General features: G+C 40.0%; 1 protein-coding gene across 2 annotated transcripts; it reads left to right on the top strand.

Annotated features, from left to right (window-relative positions):
- The first annotated feature begins 1,707 nt into the window (after positions 1-1,707).
- LOC115052307 (lysosome membrane protein 2) lies at positions 1,708-15,596 on the top strand. 2 transcript variants are annotated; one of them, XM_029516364.1, is made up of 13 exons: positions 1,708-2,100; positions 5,967-6,124; positions 6,684-6,831; positions 6,951-7,142; positions 7,264-7,355; positions 7,927-8,046; positions 11,066-11,244; positions 13,107-13,225; positions 13,886-13,959; positions 14,105-14,156; positions 14,593-14,745; positions 14,921-14,962; positions 15,311-15,596. In XM_029516364.1, exons 1-13 carry the CDS (start codon positions 1,978-1,980, stop codon positions 15,419-15,421), a joined length of 1,563 nt encoding a protein of 520 aa, XP_029372224.1. In that variant the 5' UTR covers positions 1,708-1,977; the 3' UTR covers positions 15,422-15,596. The 2 variants fall into 2 exon arrangements, with proteins under 2 accessions (XP_029372224.1, XP_029372225.1); XM_029516365.1 differs by lacking the exon at positions 14,921-14,962.
- Positions 15,597-17,356: the final 1,760 nt, after the last annotated feature.

The following is a 17,356-nucleotide window of genomic DNA, read 5'->3' as shown; positions in this document are numbered from 1 at the left end:
AGTTGAAGCTTTGGTTTTGTAATTTGATGACGTTGATTCCTGCATATCATTTGCTTCAGGAGCATCAGCATCATTATGTTGGGTTAGGGCCGATCTGTCTTCATGCTCATGTTTAAAGATACACCATGTGGTTAGCAAAAATATGAACCTATCAGGATTGATAGATCATGGATGTGTCCTTTCAGCTTGCAGGTTTTTGTCTGTGATTCAATATTTGTGAACTTCTTATATGGCTAGCCAGTGTAATAACTTCCACTTAAAAAGGAGAACTCAGGGACCGTTAACAGGCTTCCCATTTCTTAGTGTACAAAAGGCAAGAGCTGGTTGCATCATATACTGTTGAAATAAATATCAAACTGTCTGATCGGTGTCACTTTTCCAACAAAGGCTTTTGTCACTCTACTTTGTGTGCCTTCTCCAAATACAGTTGAGCTTTTTCCCTTTGAGCAAAGACAGAGAATCAAAGGCCAAGTGTGACATGAGATCTGTCCAATCTCTCCTGCCATTAAAGCATCAGTCAATGTCACATGTCAGCTGATGATGAGTATTGATGGCTGTATCGTTGTTTAAAAAAAAAAAAAAAGAAGAAGAATGTGCGTTTCTCATTATTTTCCCTTTGAAGTGCCAAAGTGTAAAAGTATAAAGTGTGAGAAAGTGGAGACAGTCAAGTAAAGCTAAAATACCTGAAACTGACTTGAGTATGGTACGTGACTAAACTAAGGCGTGCTTCCCTCCCTTGAGTTCATTATAGTACAGAAAGCCCTGACACAAATACACCTCTTAATCTGTGGTGCACCTGCAGTTGTTCAAAGGACCTTTTTCATTTGGTTGTGTTTTGACAGGGAAATTTTCCTTTTTCGTGTAGCCTCATACAAAGGTGTTTGATTTGCATGAACAGTGTCTGCTGAGCAACAACGGAGAGAGAACACAACTTGGTGCCTGTTGACTTCCTTGTTGCGTTAGCTTCAGTTGCTACAGATGAGTGTGCACTCTGCTGACAGGGAAAACACATATATACCAGACGTTGCATTTGGTGTGACAGTCACTGAAGCTGAAGTGAAGAATGGAAACATGACTAAATCAACTGTGCAGGAAAAGAAACCCTCAGTGCTGCAACCGCAGCATCACCCAGCAGTCATTCGAGGATCACATGATGAAACACATGATTGTTACAGCCAATTGTTTTACCGCCTTTTATGTGACATAAAACTGAACTATTTACGGGGTTATTTTTCACTTGGACCTCTTTCACTTTTAGTCTAAATGGGGCCATTTTGCAGAATTTGCACTTTCATTTGGAGCAACCTACTTTTGTGGTAAACTGTGATGATTATATTTATATTCATGATAACTTTATTAAAATAACCTGTTACCCACTGAAAGATCATTCTCCGAGCACTTTTGTTGATCCATGAAAAGGAGAAAGCTTTGAATGGATGACTTTTGCCTTGTATTTCAGTGGAAAAAATTAAAATTAGTCGCCTCAGGATAAAGTTTTGGCGGCACAAAAAGTGAGCCTGCAGCCGTGTCCTTGAGGTTTGTGGCCACACACGCACACGCTCACACACGCGCTCACACACACCCCCACCCGGAGGCCAAACCACACAACCCGTTTTGACCAATCAGCGCTCAGAGGGCGGGCTCGTCTTGGAGGACCGCTACAAATGAGCTGTGGCACGTTTTTTTTTTTATCGTTTGCTCTTTCTGATCGCCGGTCGGACCTCGTGGTTGACAAAGTGACCCCGCTTCATTATTAACGCAGAGTAAACAGACGGAAGCTCGGGAGGTCAAAAACCTAACATCTCCTCCCAGCCTCGTTACTTTCCGTCTCAAAAAAAAAAAAAAAAAAAAAAAAAGGTTTGCAACAAAGTTTGATGCAAGTTGCCGCAACTTGAAAGAGCCCGGATCGGATCTCAGCTGTTTCCCAGATAGGAAGGGAGGATTTTAAGACTAGAGAAGCTCCATCCATCCTCCAACATGACGCGAAGATCCTGCTCGGTGTACGCGGTCGGGATCATCTGCGCCCTCCTGATGGTCGTTGGCGTTGGCTTATATGTGGCTCAAACTTTCCGCACCATCATGCACAACCGCCTCAAAAAGGTAAAAACGAAAAAGCAAGCATCCAGCTCATCTAAGGGGCATTTTGAATCATGCATTTTCCTTTTGAATGAAGCAGCAGCACTTACTATCGCCAGCTCTGAGCCCTGCAGCTGTCCCCTCAGCAGCAGACTCCTCGGGGAACCAATGAGCTCACAACAACAACAAAGATGTTGTGCTCACTGAGGATTCTCCACAATCTGCCACCTGTCATTGTCATTGTGAAATCTCCACAAGTGATCCACAAAACATTAAGAAATGATTTACTAACCTATCAGAGTTGTGCTGAAAAGGTTGCTGCAGAGCTTTAGGTCTCGGTTTGTTTACAAACTGTAGGTTTGATTCAAAGTTGTTTAATTGATGGATGATTTAGTCTTCAGTTTGTGAAAGCTGCTGCCCTCTTGTTCAGTCAAAAGTACAAAATCAAAAAGATACTGACTTTTCAATGATGTACAAAGTAAACAGGCAAAGATCTTCATTTCAGAAGCTGTGATCTTTGGCATGGTTTTCCTACTTTTGCTGGAAAAATAACTGAGCTGATTAATGGATTATCGAAACAGCTGCCACTTATTTGTGTGCAGATTGTTTAGACACTAATTAGTGTAATTTGTACTTGGCAGCATGGTCTAAAATGTATTGAACTTTGCAATCTAGTCTTTCTCTTTCCCACAGTTACTTAGATTACAAGTTTATGGCTCAGTGGCATGCACAACTTGGAGGCCTTTATCAGAACGGCTATTTTCAGCAGATGGTAGAGCCAAAGAAGTCCATAATGGCCTATTGATGTGTGTGTCTGACTTTGATAGTTCTCATTGTGGCAGGAGGAGGTTTGAATGCCACAGCTAAAAATAAACGACGGCAGGGACAGTATTGCATGGTGTCAGTATTAGTCAAATAAAATGTTGAATCAATACATAGAAAGTCAATGTCCTAGTTAGTAGCATGAAAAGTCAGACTGGTCACACCTTACACACTGGTGTGGCATGAGGGAAAAAAAAAAAAAAAAAAAAAGAGTCACAACAACCGTGTACTACAGTGTTGTATGTAAACACAGGAGCCTGTTTCAGGACAGGTCAGAGCATCAACTTCTTTGAGGTGGGTGATGTTTAAACATTAAATAGCTATTTCTTCTCCTCAACAGCTCAAAAGCCCAACATATTCAGTTTAAAGTTATGTAAATACAGGAAAAACAGAAAAAAGGGAGCAGCGGAAGGATTCACGCTGATTAACTGGCAGATGTTGGATGAAAATAGAAATCGTGGCATTTTCATTAGATGAAGGTGAGTCTTTCATAGCTGCGCAAAGTTAGCAATTCTGTGAAGGGATGTTAAACTCATCCACAAATTCATTTTATCACATTGACTCACACTCTTGGGCGGGGTGGGGGCTGTAATGACAGCAGGTAACCAACCTCTGTGATTTTATGAAGTTCAGGACACAACCAAACTCTATATCATGCCGTTGCTTTGATTGTGACACCTTATAACATCAGAAAATAACTTTAGTCTTTCTGAAATGTATGCTTTTATTTATTTATTTATTTTTTTGTAATTACTACACAAGGCAATGTTTAAATTCGAGGATGTCCTGGATTTACAGTGTTTTGGACTGTGTTAGTGCAGTTTAACATGCTCCCAGAAGGCTCACTTTACTTTGATAACAGTGCACCTATGAAAGCACCGCTCCTCCCCATGCAATATTATCATTTGGCGCACCTTTCTCCTTATTTTCATATGCAGCCCGTTTGCAGGTGTCGAATGGCTTCTATCAGTGTTGACTTTAGAGGTTGGGAGACATATTCTGTAATGCTGAGAGCTAGTCCTAAAGCTGAAACCTGTACAGCTCAATGAAAACTTTAATTCTATTAAGGTTTTTCAGGCAATTGGGTTCAGGTAGCAAAAAAAAAAAAGAAGAGAAAAGCTCCCAAATATTCAATGATCGAGTTAATCATTGTCTACAGATAAGGTTTTGCTGGGGTATGCGGAGATGTGGTATTTATTTAGTTCCATTGTTTTCTAATTGAAGCCAAAAATATACATAAGTGGTCTTTATTGTTTTTAGGTAACAAATAAAATAAACAAAATCGTCCCTGGAAGTTAAGAGCTGTTTGACAGTCACACGTCGCACGTTTACACGTACCTCCAGGCAAATCAGTTACAGAGGAAAAAAATGTTCTTGTTTTTGGGATTGTTTGTTTGTTTGGTTGGTTGTTTTTTTGTTTTTGTTTTTTTTTTTTTTTTTGTTACAAGAAGTCATTTTTATAGCTGTTAGCTGAGGTGAGCAATTTTTTTAATTTAGTTATGGTACATTTCTTAATTGGAGAGTAAAGAATTCAAAGATCGTCTCCTCCTGATTATTACATAGCTGTATACGCGTGTGGGTACAACAGAAAAGATACAGTGCACAAGCGATATCCTCTGTCCCTCGACAACATGAATTACATCCGTTTGTTGAAGTGCATTTTGCATCTCAAGAAAAATGCTGTCAAATGTATGTGTGGGGATTTCACACACGCATAGCCGCTCAAACAGTCCTCTACTAGCCGGGCAGGATGGCTTATTTCATCAGGATTCAGTTACTTCTATTTTCCCGGTTGCACCAGCATGATAGCCACTATTGACACAACCCCATTTAGAGTGTGCGAAGCTTGTGCTCCATGGCTGCAAGACTTAATGAATAGCTTCTTGCTGTGCCCACTGTTATTCACATCCATGTATTTGCCTGTCTCAACTTCAAAGCGCTAGCTGATTGTGTATTTGTGTGTTCACCTGCTATGTGTGTTTTCATATAGGGAGTGCTAAGATAATAGTGGCGGGTATGCACTGAGATGAGAGGGTTACTCTGTTCCTGTTTTTCATGTAGTATTTCATGTAGCATGCTGGGGGGTGGAGGTGTCCCCATACTGGCTGTTTAGAAGCATGAAAGGATGACAGAGACAGACCATGCTCTCCCTTCTTCAATCTAAGGCGACAGCTTTATTGTCCTTGGCTACTCAGCTAAACTTTTGTCTCTAAACGAGAAGAGACCCCCGAAAGGGAAGGGGCCCCTGTATTCCTCCAAAATAACAGTACTTATCGGTGTCTAAGCTTGCTTTCTCAGGGCTTATTGCATGATGAATTGTTTCTTTTAACTCTAACCCAAATCCGACAAAATTAGGCCAAAGTGAGATTTCCTCTTGATGTGTCTGCAAGAAATACTTAACCCAATTGCCTTCCTCTCGCACTCTCTTTGTTTTGCATTAACTCAAGATTCCCAAAGCCAATCAGGGGATCGTTGTCTGCCCGAGGCGGTTACATCTGCCAGGAGAATTTTCTAACATAGTGTATAATGAAGGAGGATCGTTCAGATTTGCTTCTGCACTGCACTACTGGGGCCTCCTAAGGCTTGTTGCTGAGGAATGTGTCTCAGATGATTAAGGTTGAGGTCCCACGCAACCAGTGAGCATCCAACTCATCACATGATTTGTCGGCGGCTTTCCCCCCCAAAGTGTCAGTGGCAACTCCCAACAATGGAGTCTCCCCTAATACCATTCATGTGTGCAGCCAATGTGCTTGTCTTATACTCAGACAGCAGCTCCCCCCCGCCATCAACCCCCCTCCATGGATGTTTTTGTTCTCAAGGTTGTTTTTGCTACAGAGGCACTGAGAAGTATAGGAAATTTAAAATGTGTCACTTTTTTAGGGAATGGATTCTGAATTCTATTCTACATTGCGTTGAAAAGGTCTTAAAGGATTTATTCAAGCATTTTAATATCAACAAAATTAAAGTTTACGCATTAATTTGAAACTGAGAATTTGCTTTTCACCAACGTGTATGTGAGCACGGACTGCGCACAGATTTAAACTGACATATGCACTTTGTCTCAACAGGAGATTGTTTTGGTGGAGGGCAGCCGTGTGTTCGCGTCATGGAAAACTCCTCCACCCCCTGTTTACATGGAGTTCTTCTTCTTCAATTTAACCAACATGGATGAATTCCTTAAGGGGGCCAAGCCAGTGGTCAACCAGATTGGACCCTACACATACAGGTGGGACATCTCTGCATACGGAAGTGCAGCGGGTGCAGCGTCGAAGGACGAAGGTGGTGTGTTTGTATAGGTGGTTATCTACATCAGATGCCAGAGACGCTGTTTTCTCTGGGGTCACTGCAACGGATATGAAAGCCTGGAGGGAAATCTTAAAAAATGAAGAGCATAGTTTTGTTTTTATGCAATGTGTGCTTCTTTTGTAGAAGCACAAATTTTAAGCTTGAAATGAGATTCTATGAGATTTGAACAACATCAATCACACTGCAAAGGCCAAAGTTGGACACTCATCGAAATTGGATGAGGGTTTTTTTTTTTTCCTACATCACATCACACATCTAACTCTTTGGCTTCTTTGCTTTTACTCTTGTGGTTTGTTAGGTCACTCCAGTTTTTGATTAGCAAACATTCCAGTACACTCTCTGCAATGTTGCAACAGTATATGTAACCATATGTTTTCTATTTGGGTTGCCTGTTCTCAGGAGCATGTTGTGTTGAGATGAATGTATAATGTCTAAAACCCAATTCTATGATATCTAATCTTATGTTATTGCGTGCCTAGGGAGTACAGGTACAAGGATAACGTAACCATGATGGAAAATGACACATTAGTGTCCGCATACAACATCAAAAGCTTTGTGTTCCTGAGTGATAAGTCGGTGGGGGACCCAAATGTGGATGCCATCACCACTGTCAACATTCCTCTTTGGGTGAGTCGTCGAATTAATGTCTTTAACAAAGGAAAGTTGGCAGCAATGGAGGCAAAGTTGCCACATCAACCTGCATTTAATGAAACGCCTCTCCACTCTTGTTTACTTTGTGTGTCTAGGCTGTAATGAACAAGTTGAAAGGCAACTATCTTAAGTCCTTCGGGGTAAACTTGATAATCAGCGCTACTAAAAGTGATTTCTTCACTACACGCACTGTGAACGAATTACTGTGGGGTTATGAAGATCCTTTGCTGGCCCGTCTCTCCTCCAGCTCACCTGAAATCGACAAGATCTTTGGCCTCATGTACAAGGCATGTACTGCTCTACAAATAATAAAGGCTGATGAACCCCAGCTGGATTTTTGTGATAAGAAAAGTGAACGTATGCGAGAACACGAACATTTTAATGACTCTAATGTTTGGGTCTTTTTAGAAAAACGGAACGAACAGTGGCGAGTTTGTTTACCAGACTGGGGTGCAGAATTATATGGATTATGGCCGGGTGAAAACTTGGAAAGGCCAAAGGTACCATGAATGCAGTGTCATGCAAACGCACTCACCCTCGCTGTCTTTAGCCACAGTGATGAAACATCTCTTGCTAACCTTTGGATTAAATGGTTTCTCAAATCTCCTGCTATTTGCCAATAATAGGAAAAACACTGGCCGGCTTTGCCTGTCTGTTAGTTTGTCCGTTGGCCTGGGCTGGTAGCACAGAAACCAGAGCGGGACATACTGATACATGGAATGTGTAAATAACTCCAGTTTTAAGTGATCTTGGTTGGGTCTTACTTTCAGAACCTTTGCAGTAATTTTTCTATTTTACTCTAGAGACATTTAATTGTAATTTAATGTTGTTAAGATAGAGTTGATGAAGTTGATAATGATGCAGATGCGTGAGAAGATTTATCCTGCCAAGAATAACAAAAGCAATGCTTTTCTTTTTCAAGTTTTTCCAAATAATGTAAACATATACTTGAAAATACAAAAAAGTACTTTCAACTGGTTTGCTGGAAAATTCTTAGAAAAATGCGCTTTTTCAACTGTACAAAAGTATTCTTGATTGAGTGCTGGGTTCACGGACTATCTTGTTTTGCAGTCAGCTGACGTTCTGGAATAGCAACATAAGCAACAGCATCAACGGGTCTGATGGAAGTGCTTTTCATCCCCTGCTGGAAAAGGATGAACGTATTTACATCTTCACCCCAGACCTCTGCAGGTACAGTTCAGCACCACAGAGTCGTCCTCTCGCCACTCTGACATTTGTAAATGGTCACACTTGGCACAATTTGTTGATCTACTACTCTGGTCCGAACTGAAACATTTCGCCAACAATGCGATGCATTTTTGCTGACAGTTGATTCCCACCGCTGCCAATTGGATTTGGTGTTGAATTGCATGCTAATGAAAGTGTTTGGCACCAATGTCTTTACAGGTCAAGTAAGGCACAAATAGAACTTCAGAAACCAAAAGTGTTTATGGTTAAAGGCTGTAATTATAGCAACAGCAGGGATTTGTGTCCTCCCAGTAGTCCGGCTGTTATGTAGTGTCCCATAGACTCTGTAATAGTTTACCAAATAGGTCAGACTTGGAGTAACGATAGATTATGAGTCAGTGTCTATTTCAAGTTCATGACCTGAACTGAACATGCTGGACTCATCTCGCTACAGAGCTGTGGTGGTGGTGGGGGGGGGGGGGTAATGCACACGGGCCTTAAATCCCATGGCTTGTTACCATAACATCCTGCTCATTTAACTTCTGTTTTCACACAAGCCAAAAGGCTTTGCTACCAACAGCTTTTTTGAAAGACAAACTTCCTTTGCATTTAGTGTTTCCAGGAAGCACAAAATGCAGAGATTTCCTTAAAGAACAGTGTTCGTCGAGGACATAATAGAAACAGAAGCAAGTGAGTGAGCTAAGACAATGAAAATTGTGGGGGTGAGAACTTAAACCAATATTGATGTGTACTAACTACATTAGTCCCATCTCTGAGAAGTTATTTTGTTGTAGACCAGCTGAAACAACAGTAAAAATCAAAACCCAAAATAGCGTGTATGCACCCAGCTAGACTTTCGGCCAGTTACAGCTACCATAATCCTCGAGGGGTCAGTGGTTCTTCTGCAGGGTTTCTGCAGCTACCTCTCACACAGTAACGAAGGGATGAATTGTTCCTGCGGGTCTCATTTGAGCCTTGGCTGTTGCAAAATGTTGTTCCACTGACGAAACTCTGTCTTTGCCCTTGTTCATGCTGAGGGCGTCTAATTTAGGAAATAACCTTCATCTGAAAAAAAAAAAACAAAAACCATGAGCTTGTGAATGCATCTTCCCCTATTTGTTGAGCATGGAAAGAATCCTTTGGAACGACATGACTGTACCTCTGACTCTAGTTGGACATGTGTCAAAAACCTCTGTCCCAAATGTTTACTAAACACTTTTCACCTACTTATTCATTGCGTGCTGACCCCATCATGGCTATCTTTAAAGTAACTAAAGAACTGCAGCCTCCCCATTTCCTGTGCCGCCCTCATTTAAAAAGGAAATCTTCAGTTAAGTCATTCATGTTCCTCTTTGACACACACAGCTTAACTGTGGGACTTTCAGCCTCCTTTCCCTTGTTTGAGTCACGCCAAAAAAGGTTTATTGTTTAATTAAATCTGGGGCTGATCTGCAGACAGGGTTACTTTTGTCATGAAAATGTTTTTGCCGAAATGTCAAACCTTGGCATGAAGCCTTTTTTTTTTTTTTTTTAATCAATACACCTAAAATTATGTGTCTGGGGTGCTGGTGGAGAGTGGGTAAAGCACGTTTTCATCAGCGATGTTGCGGTTCCAGCTGGTGTCATTTGGCACACTCCACATTCATTCCTCACTCTTTTCTGTTCCTCTTAAAGTAATCTAATAAGCCAGAAAAAAATCTGTCCGTATGTTTAACCGTACAGTATTTCAGATGACCAATTATATCAATAAACTTAAATGGCATTTTTGTCAAAAGACAAAAATTTAATAAATGAAACGTGACTGTCTAAGTTAATGTTATCTGCGGTCAGAAACAGGGCTAGAATTCCCGTCTGTGGCCTTTTGGCCCAGTAACAGACAGCTTGTTCACAGTTCCAAAGAAACAACACATAAGATAATGAATTTAAACATGCTGGAATAAACAGGGCAGCACGGCGGAGTAGTTCTTTGTACTGTTGCCTCACAACAACAACGTTTTGGGTTCAGTTCCCTGCCTGGGGACCTTTCTGTGTGGAGTTTGCATGTTCTCCCTGTGTCTGCGTGGGTTTTCTCCCACCGTCCAAAGGCATCATGTTTAGTTTAATTGGCGACTCTAAAATGTCCGAGTGGTTGTTGGTCTCTGTCTGTCTCTGTGTGTTGGCCCTGCGGTGGACTAGCAAGGATGTCCAGGGTGTACCCCGCCCTCGCCCAGAGTGAACTGGGATTGGCTCCAGCACCCCCCGTAACCTGGAAATGGATGGGCGGTTGAACTGTACTGGATTTTGACACAAAAAAGATCAAAATTTTACCTTTGGTGGTCTGAATTTAATTCATATAGCAAGTCTCCTATGTTTTTCTTTACGGGTAAGCAATTTTCAGCCTAATTCTAGGGAAGAAAGACACAAAGCCCCTTGTGGCTTCTCTCACGAAGGTCAAGGGAAGGGTCTGTACAGTATTGTTGCACAATTGGTGGGCTGCATAGCTAAAAGCTACATCCTCCAGGCCAGTTGGCAGACTTTATATAGGCTCCTTTGTTCTCACTGAGAATCATCAGGATTCCCTTGACAGGACAGAACTGCAGATACACAGAACAAGCGTGAACTGCTCACAATAATGTAGTTCTTTTGGAAGCTGTAAAGAAATACAATAAACATAGTTGCAATTTTTCAGCTCAACAGTACAAAAGAAAGGTCATCATCACACGAAAGCGTACTCCCGACAGGATTTCAGCATAATGGTAAAGTCAGTACAAATTCTCAGAATCCATCATGGAGTAAGGTCAACAGTGACAGCAGATTTATCTGAATGTTTCTAGCTTATATTCTTATTTTTGAACAGCAAACCTGTATAATGTAAAGATACAGTCAGGCAGCCAACACCTTTGGAGGAACCACTGTAAAACTAATACTGCCTAACAAAACTTTTGAAAGTTTGACGTTTGAAAGGCAGAAAGAGGATGTATGGATGCTGTGAAAGTTAAACTCGATCCTGTTCTGGGATGGTCTCGTGTCTTTCTCCCTCCAGGACGATCTACATGGAGTATGAGAAAGATGTGGAGGTGAACGGGATCCCTGCCTATCGCTTCACACCGCCGCGCTCCGTCCTGGCCAGCAAAGAGGAGAACCCAGACAACGAAGGTTTCTGCGTCACCAAAGATGAGTGCCTGGGAACTGGCCTTCTTAAAGTCAGTCCTTGTCGGAAAGGTACATTTTAGCAGTGTTTTCTTACACACAGACACCTCCCACACATTGTGCAGTTGTGCTGACCGGACTTTTTGTTTCTTGTCATGTCAACATTTTCCTTTTGTGTATCTAACAGAAAGCTTCTGATCTGACACTTTCTTTTGACATTTTTGGTAAACCTTCATTTGGGATGTGATTTTCCACCAAAGTTGCAAACACATAATAATTGAAACCGCAAGTCTCACATCAGTCAAGTTCCCCTTCCTGTTCTCAACAATACTGGTCATTCTCCCTCAATGACCCATGTCACACATCTTTATGGCCCTGTCTACACTTCTGGTCCAGTAGCTGAGGGGGGCATTAAGTCCTGTCACCTGATCCTGGCCTTGGATATGACCAGGCATTATCTCAGTATTCCTGTTCACTCTGCACTTGCCTCTCATGTTTCATTCTCTGTTAATGAACAGCAGCAGTGCACTTTTAACACATTTGTACAAAACATTACTTTATGTTTATTTCAGTAGCAACATACAAAAACAACTAACTTTTGTTCTCTGGCAGGAATTGTGTCTCATCTTGTGAAAGCACATATCAATTGTTGCAGAACATGAAAAATGCTAACAAACACTAAAACACAGAAGAGCAATTAGATCATTTTAGCCAGAGAAATTAGGCGAATTTCAGTGTGCAAAGGGTTAACTTTTGGATTCTGCAGAGAGAAATTAACACAAGCATTATGGTGTTTATAACTATACCAATACAAATATGTGTGTGCGTGTGTTTGATCGACATTGACCTTGTGGTTGATACAGAAAAAGCCTCTCAGGTGACTGTGGTTGTTAGAAGTGTGTTGCCAAACACAAGAGCAGGAAAACGGTAACCTCTGCCCTACTTCATCACCACCTCTGACTGTGCCACCATCTGACTTTGTTGTTTCTGCTTCGACACATGTGCTCCTCACAGAGCTCAAAAACTCCCTCACTTTTCACTAAACTACGGATGCCCAGAATTACATTGGCCAAAAAGACTCACATGGAACTGGACAGGGAGTACTTCCTGTTCCTTATTGTGCGCAAGGTTATATTGCAGAATTGCAATGTATCCTGTTGACAATTTAAGGAAGGAAACTTTTCCAGAGTAACAAGATCCAATATCTAGATAACAGGGCAAGTCATTAACGGTAGATGTAAGGATGTGGTCTTTTTATGTTCTTGTTTATTTTCTTAAGAAGAACATTCAGTAACATGCTCTTTGATGTCATGTCTGAATGAAATTATAGCACGGCATGATTATAGATAACATATAATCTATATAAGTCTTTGGTCCTGTCATATCCACATTTTATGGAAAGAGATAGATGGACAGACAGACTTTAATTATATCAAGGAATGTTAAGAAAAATTAAGAAATAATTACTCAATCACTGTTTAAAGAATGATTGATGGACCCAGAAACACACATTTTATTTACTTAATGCTATTTTTTTCAGTTTCGCCCTTGGGACAAGATCTGTTCTAATGTTAGACGTCCTTGCTGCACAAATTAGCATATTAGGTCGGAAAAAGTAATGTTCTTGAAAATGTAATCATCGCCAATAAATGTTAGGAATACCCTAATGAGTGAGGAATTGCTTAAAATGGAGACATGTCGCAGTTCAGTTGTCTTTTCATAATCATATTTCACGGCTCATTAAACCATAATGGGGCGATATTTTTACAGAAGACAAAGCACACAGTTTGTCATAGTTGACGTTTGTGTGACTTAATAAGGCAGAAAAATTAGTGCACATGTTGTGACTTATTTACTGATGGTAGAATTATATGGACATCCTTGAATTATCCTTTCTCCAGCTTAATATGGTGACTCTTCCTCTCATCACACAGCTGCCCCGGTGGTTGCCTCCTTTCCTCATTTCTACCTGGCAGATGATAAATTCGTAGAGGCCATTGAAGGGATGTCCCCAGTAAGAGAGCAGCACCAGACGTTCCTCGACCTGAACCCGGTAAGCCACACTTTTTTTAGCCTTCATTGCGTTTTTATTGGTGTGACCAAAATTAGTAACATCAGGACTGTGAGCCAAATTTATTTTTGTGACTCATATTCACTTTAGGCCAAAGCGTTTAGTTGAGCTGTGTGTCATTCAGATGTACTGCTGCACAGCCTAGTGGTCCATCCATGTTGATGCAGCATTAGCCAACTTTTATAGTGTTCTGGTCAATTAAGAAGACAAATCGTGGTTAATAGTAAAACCACTTATTAGTACCGTCTCTTCCACGAACCCACGCAGGCAGGGGGAGAACATGCAAACTCCACACAGAAAGGCCCCAGGTCGGGAACCGAACCCGCGACCCTCTTATTGTGGAGCAACAGCGCTAACCACTATGCCACAAACTTTTTTTTCTGTCTAATTTTATTTCTTGTGATTTCAACTATTCTGATTTATTTTATTACTATTTACTACGACTACTTCCGGGTTTTTTGGTAGCAAAGTGATATACAAATAATTCCTACCAACTCTACAATGATCAACTATATGCTCTAAATACATTATACCCATAATATCTAATTTCATGCCAGTATTTTTTTGGAAACAAAGCCTCTGAAGCGCTGGCACGGGTCTTCAGTTAAAATTTCAACACTGCATTTTATTTTTTGCTTACAGACGACTGGAGTGATTGTACGAGCAAACAAGAGAGCCCAGATTAATGTCTTGCTCAGCAAACTTTCTGGATTTGCGTGAGTGTCTGCATCCAAACACAAGCTAAGACGTGCCATGTTACAATGCTGATTTATGTGTGGGTGTATGTGTGTCTGTCTGTGTATTTGTGTGAACTGTACAGTATGTGACTGCTTCACACTCTTTTCAATGTTTTCATGACAGGAAAACAAGGACCCTGAAGGAGACAGTCTTTCCTGTAATGTTCCTTAATGAGGTTAGACACCTTTTAGACACACAGTGGTATTCTATAACTTTAATTTGTCTCTTAATTTCTTTCTTTATTTCTTTCTTTCTTTCCTTCCTTCCTTCTTTCCTTCATTACTAGCCACTAGCAATTTAGCAACTACTTTTTGCACGCAATTCACATAATTGGAATTACATTGCAAGCACTCAACAGTGGTGCAAAATAACATAAATTGCAAGACAAGGACATCAAAAGTAAAAAGCATAACAACAGCAACAGTGCAGTACAACGGGACAACGGAAGAGAACAACTTTGTCTTTGTTCCACGTAACAGTCATGACAAGTACCCACTTTAAATCTAAACAGTAAAGCATTTGATACAGCAAAAATGATGACAGTCAGATGAAATAAACTCAACAATTTTTCCTTTCATGATGTACCTTTTAAATTATGTTTAATTGAACAGAGTGTGGTGATCGATGATGCGTCTGCAGCGAGAGTACAGAAACTGCTGCTGATTGTCACCCTAGTCTCCAGCTTCCCCCTCATCATTGTAGGATTGGGCCTCATCATGCTCCTGGTCTTCATTATCCTTCTGGTGCGGGACCGCAGACAAAAGGTAACAACTTCTGGCCCCTTCTGGCCTCATTGTCGCTCTTAACTGCTTACAATTTTGCTCGCTTTGTTTTTAATATGTAATTTGTGTTCATTTTTGCATAATCCATTTAGTTGCTTAAGAAACTGTAATGCTAATGACACTGTGCATGTCTATCATCACCCGTGTCTCTGTGCAGAATGAAGTTAAGCGCATTGTGTTTACCAAGCCTGCCTATGCTGTAAGTTTTTTATGTTTTGAGTATAAATGCTATTTCTCCATAATTCAAGCTTCTTTCTCACTTGTATGCATTTATTTCATATTGTCTATATGCATCTTTAATCCCATTTTCAATGCACAGCTGGATGACTTTCACCCTTTTCAAAATAATTCTGGTGCTGTTCAGTATCCTCAGTTTATCGGATTTTAACACAATAACATGAGTCAGATGTTGTTTTTTTTTGTTTGTTTGTTTTTTTTTTGTTGTTTTTGTTTTTGTTTTGTTTTTTTTGGTCTCAGTCTTTCTAATACTGTTTTTTGTTTGTTTGTTTGTTTGTTTTTTTTCTTAATCTTCAACCTCCCGTCACAGACATCTGGTGATGACAACACCTCTTACTGTCCAGTCAGTGACAAGGAAAAAGATGATCCCCAAAATGGAACCTTCATTGGTTTGACACCTAAAGCCGACCCGCAAGCTTGAGAAGGAGGCAGTGAGTGGTTAGGACGAGCAACCTCGAAGATTACAATATTAGATTAGAATATATTTGGACAGAGATTTGGAGAAAACAAATCCAATGTTAAAAATTGTGAATATCCTTTATCAATTTAAATCTGCGTGTTTTTGATGTTTTACTTTGGGGGGGGGGGGGGGGGGGATAGGGCTCTCAGGGCTCAAACTCACCATGCTGTATATATTTAGGTTTACTCACAGAGAGCTGCATAAAGTGCTGTGTTTGTGTATATGCGTGTGAAGGCTGACTTCATGCTGACTCTTATCACTTGCTGATTGTGTAAAAGCTGTTGTCAACAGGAAGCAAGTCTGATTGAGAGTACAACTTGTGGTGGTCTTAAACTAAAACTAAACATGCTCGTTCATCCTGAGGCCTGAAATGTGACTTCACCTCAATCTCTGTTTGCTCTCATTAGATTCATGTCATGCTTTTATTTTTGATTTTAGTAATCAACTATTATACCACAAGGCATGGAGTGTGATTTGGGACCAGAGTAATGAAATCCATAAAGTATTAGTTTTTTTGATATTTTACCTCACTCTCAGAGGGTCTCTGCTAAGATGATCAAAGCATGAGAAAGCAGCGAAAGAAACAGAACATCATTTAAATCAGTTCACTATTCATTTGCATTTTATCCTGAACTGGCACAGATTTGGATGACTCTTGATTTTCTTTTTCTTTTTTTTTTATTTCAATTTATACTAAATGTCTAGAGGGGTGCCCGTGCACATCATCACATCATTGTCACCATACATATATTTAAGCTATATGTCAGAAGTGTTGAACTGCATTCCTCTTTGTGTATGATGGGAATATCAGATAAAAACGCAATATATTTGAGATATTTAGATTTTTGTAAAATAAGAGATCGTTCTCTCTTTTTTTGTAAACTTTAATGTGGAAATGTTTGAAGTCAGAACATTGTAAGTTAGAGCCTCATCAGTGCCATAATGAGTGACACTTTCATCAACCATCTAAAGCCCTGAATGTGACTGATGTAATGGTTGAAACTGTGATTCATTCTCTACTGACTTAATGTGTTGAGTGTATTTTTGCCCCATGTAACTGCTTATACTAACATAGCCATATCAAAATAAGACAGCTTATTGTTATTTCCCATTGTGCTTTTATGATGCTTTTGTTGATTCCCTTAGTAGAATATTAGGTGCTGAACATGATGTGCCAAAATTTTTCTGAAAGACTTTTCAGGTGTCCAGCAATTTGAAACTAGAATGTAGAGGATTATAAATGTAGTAGTAGTAGTAGTAGTGCCTTTATTTGCCTTTTTTTAACAACCAACATGCCATCATCTGCCAAGTGAGACCAGTTGTCCTTCTTTTCTTATAACAACCAAACAAAAATGGGGCATGGAAGTGTTTTTTGTTTGTTTGTTTGTTTTTGTTTTTTTTTTATATAGCCATCAGGGTCAAACTATTCTTTGAATTATGTATGGCTGTACAAAGTTACAGCTTTTTCAGTCAATGTTAGAGTTCAGGTGCCATTTAATGCTGCAGAATAACTGAACTGTGCTGAGCCTATTTTATGGATGAATGAGTTACTCCACATTACTTTATTACATACACTGTGATAATCAGCACCGACTATATCAGACAATAATGGAGAAGATGTAACATGTTAAACTTACAGATTTTATTTTTAACATTTTTTTTCTTTCTCAAGTGATTTTAATGTTTGTGTTTGATTTCAACTTTAATTCAGTCTTGTTCAATTCATTTCAATCAGAATAGATGAGGATTTTGGAGCGAGCATGAAATAGTGTTATAAATTTACAAGAGCGTGGCTGAATGGATACATTTTTTTTTTTTTTAAGCAAGAAACACAGTAGTATACAATCTTTAATGTCGTGGAGGAAGAGGATATGTACTTTTGTTACACTAATAATA

The sequence above is a fragment of the Echeneis naucrates genome, chromosome 12 (genome assembly GCF_900963305.1).
Source record: "Echeneis naucrates chromosome 12, fEcheNa1.1, whole genome shotgun sequence".
Classification (NCBI taxonomy): Eukaryota; Metazoa; Chordata; class Actinopteri; order Carangiformes; family Echeneidae; genus Echeneis; species Echeneis naucrates.
This window is presented reverse-complemented; position numbering and strand designations above follow the sequence as displayed.

What these genes read in the sequence shown, in the direction of transcription:
- LOC115052307 (XM_029516364.1), top strand. Translation starts at nt 1,978, where the DNA reads ATGACGCGAAGATCCTGCTCGGTGTACGCGGTCGGGATCATCTGCGCC. An exon ending in CTGTCAACATTCCTCTTTGG is followed by an intron (nt 6,832 to 6,950) that starts GTGAGTCGTCGA and finishes TTGTGTGTCTAG; the next exon opens with GCTGTAATGAACAAGTTGAA. An exon ending in CTGTAATGTTCCTTAATGAG is followed by an intron (nt 14,157 to 14,592) that starts GTTAGACACCTT and finishes TTAATTGAACAG; the next exon opens with AGTGTGGTGATCGATGATGC.